This window comes from Salpingoeca rosetta, assembly GCF_000188695.1.
Source record: "Salpingoeca rosetta unplaced genomic scaffold supercont1.1, whole genome shotgun sequence".
Taxonomy (NCBI): Eukaryota; class Choanoflagellata; order Craspedida; family Salpingoecidae; genus Salpingoeca; species Salpingoeca rosetta.
In genome coordinates, this window is record NW_004457740.1 from 388,835 (window position 1) to 390,654 (window position 1,820).

At 57.4% G+C, this 1,820-nt stretch overlaps 1 protein-coding gene across 1 annotated transcript in view; it reads right to left on the reverse strand.

The window, feature by feature from the left end:
* Positions 1–590: 590 nt before the first annotated feature.
* The window catches only part of PTSG_11539 (uncharacterized protein), a gene marked incomplete at both ends in the record, with an annotated part of 2,602 nt that continues 1,372 nt past the window's right edge, over positions 591–1,820 (reverse strand). Inside the window, 2 exons of the mRNA XM_004998585.1 lie at positions 591–723; positions 789–1,814. Of these exons, the coding sequence (XP_004998642.1) occupies positions 591–723; positions 789–1,814 (1,159 nt within the window). The remainder of the gene's footprint in view (positions 724–788; positions 1,815–1,820) is intronic.

The window sequence follows — 1,820 nt, forward strand, 5'->3', positions numbered from 1 at the left end:
GCAAGAACGCGGCGGAGAAGAACGCGGGCATTGGCGGCATGCCCATCAACCCCGTGGAGCTCAAGAAGCTGCACAACAAGCGGCGCGAGCACAACCGGAAGCTCAACCTCATGGACGATTAGCCCCTTCCTTGGCGCTGTGTGTGCGTGTGCGTGTTGTGTTCTGTTCTGTTGTGTTTGTCGCAGAACGACTTGTAAACAAACACCAACAGTGTTGTCAACACCGACACGCGGTCACACACACACACACACACACACACACACACACACACACACACACACACACACACACACACACACACACACACACACACACACACACACACTCCACTCGATTTTTGGCAACGAGTCGCGCCTGGCCTCCCTTTCTGCTTTCATGATTCCCAGACTTAACTCAAGGCATATGCGAAGAGCAAGGGTGCGTGCAGGCGAGCAAGCAGACGAAACACACACACACACACACACACACACACACACACACACACACACACACACGCACACACACGCAAGTGCAAGCGACCTTAGTCGCACTGGGCCAAACATTCGTGTTTGGGGTTGTAGAGTTGTGGTGCAACGCCACGGCCACGCCACTCACGACACCGAGGTGCCACGGCCGCGCTCGATGCTGTCTGTAGGTTGGCGACACCGGGAGAGGGCCGTGTTCATTTCTCTGTCGAACACTGCCTGCAACCATGGCATCACCCCAGCGAATGTTGATGTGAAGCTGTACAACGCACCTGCAACAAGAAAACAAGACACGCATATCCACACATCCGCACATCCGCTCACAGGGCGTCGCTCTGTTCCCCTGCTTCTAAGTCTGATTCAGACACGCCGTCATCGTCCCCCTCCTCACACTCTTCGCCCTCTTCTCCATCTTCACCCTCATCCATCCGTTCGTCAACCCAATCAACCTCCTCATCGAGCACGACTGCGGCTGCTTGTTCAACGTCCATCTCCTCAGTGCTATCAGCGCTCGCAGCTCGGGTGGTTGTACATGGTGCTGCTTGCTCTACTGCCTCCTCTTCGCCCCTGCCATCGATGATGCGCCGCTGCCGCTCCAGCTGCTTGTCGATCGAGTCGATGATGGCTTGCACGCGCGTCTTGCCATCTTTGCGGTACTGCCCGCGATCCTCTGCCAGGCGTTGGATTTCTTCCTCCAGACGCCTTTCAACATCCTCGAAGGTTGTATCGAGGCTGTATCTGCGGCCGACGTTGCCCTTGATCAGCGCCCACACGAGCTCGATTGGGTTGAGGTCGCTGTAGCACGGAGGGGAGAAGAGCACCTTGTGGCCTTGCGCCTCGGCCAGCTGCACCACCTCGGGTTGGACGTGGTTCTTCACCCACAACTTCAGGCGGTCTTTCAGCTCGCAGGAGAAGTCAATCTCGCTCACGGTCAGGTTCCTGGCTCGCAGAGCTGCAATGACGTCCGCTTTCTTCATTCTCCCCGGGACTGGCGTGTCTGGTGGGAGGGTGCGGTGGTACGCTGCGTTGTCCATGATGATGAGCGACGGCTGGTGCAGGTTCGGCAGCAACGCATCCTTGAACCAGCTGATGAAGTTGTCAGAATTAAAGGCTTTATGATAGTCCCCTGTATGGAAGCTCCCACGAGAAGGCTTCCGGGGACGGCCCTGCTGTTGCTGTGGTTGCTCAGGGAGGTCTTCGTCAGCGACGGGGCACTTCTTCCGCGTGTGCCCTGGCTGCTTGCATCGACCACACTTGCGTGTGGATGGTTGCTTCTGTGGTTGTTGAGGCAGGTTTTCTTCAGCGACGGGCACTTCTTCCGCGTGTGCCTGGCTGCTTGCACCGGCTGCACTTGCG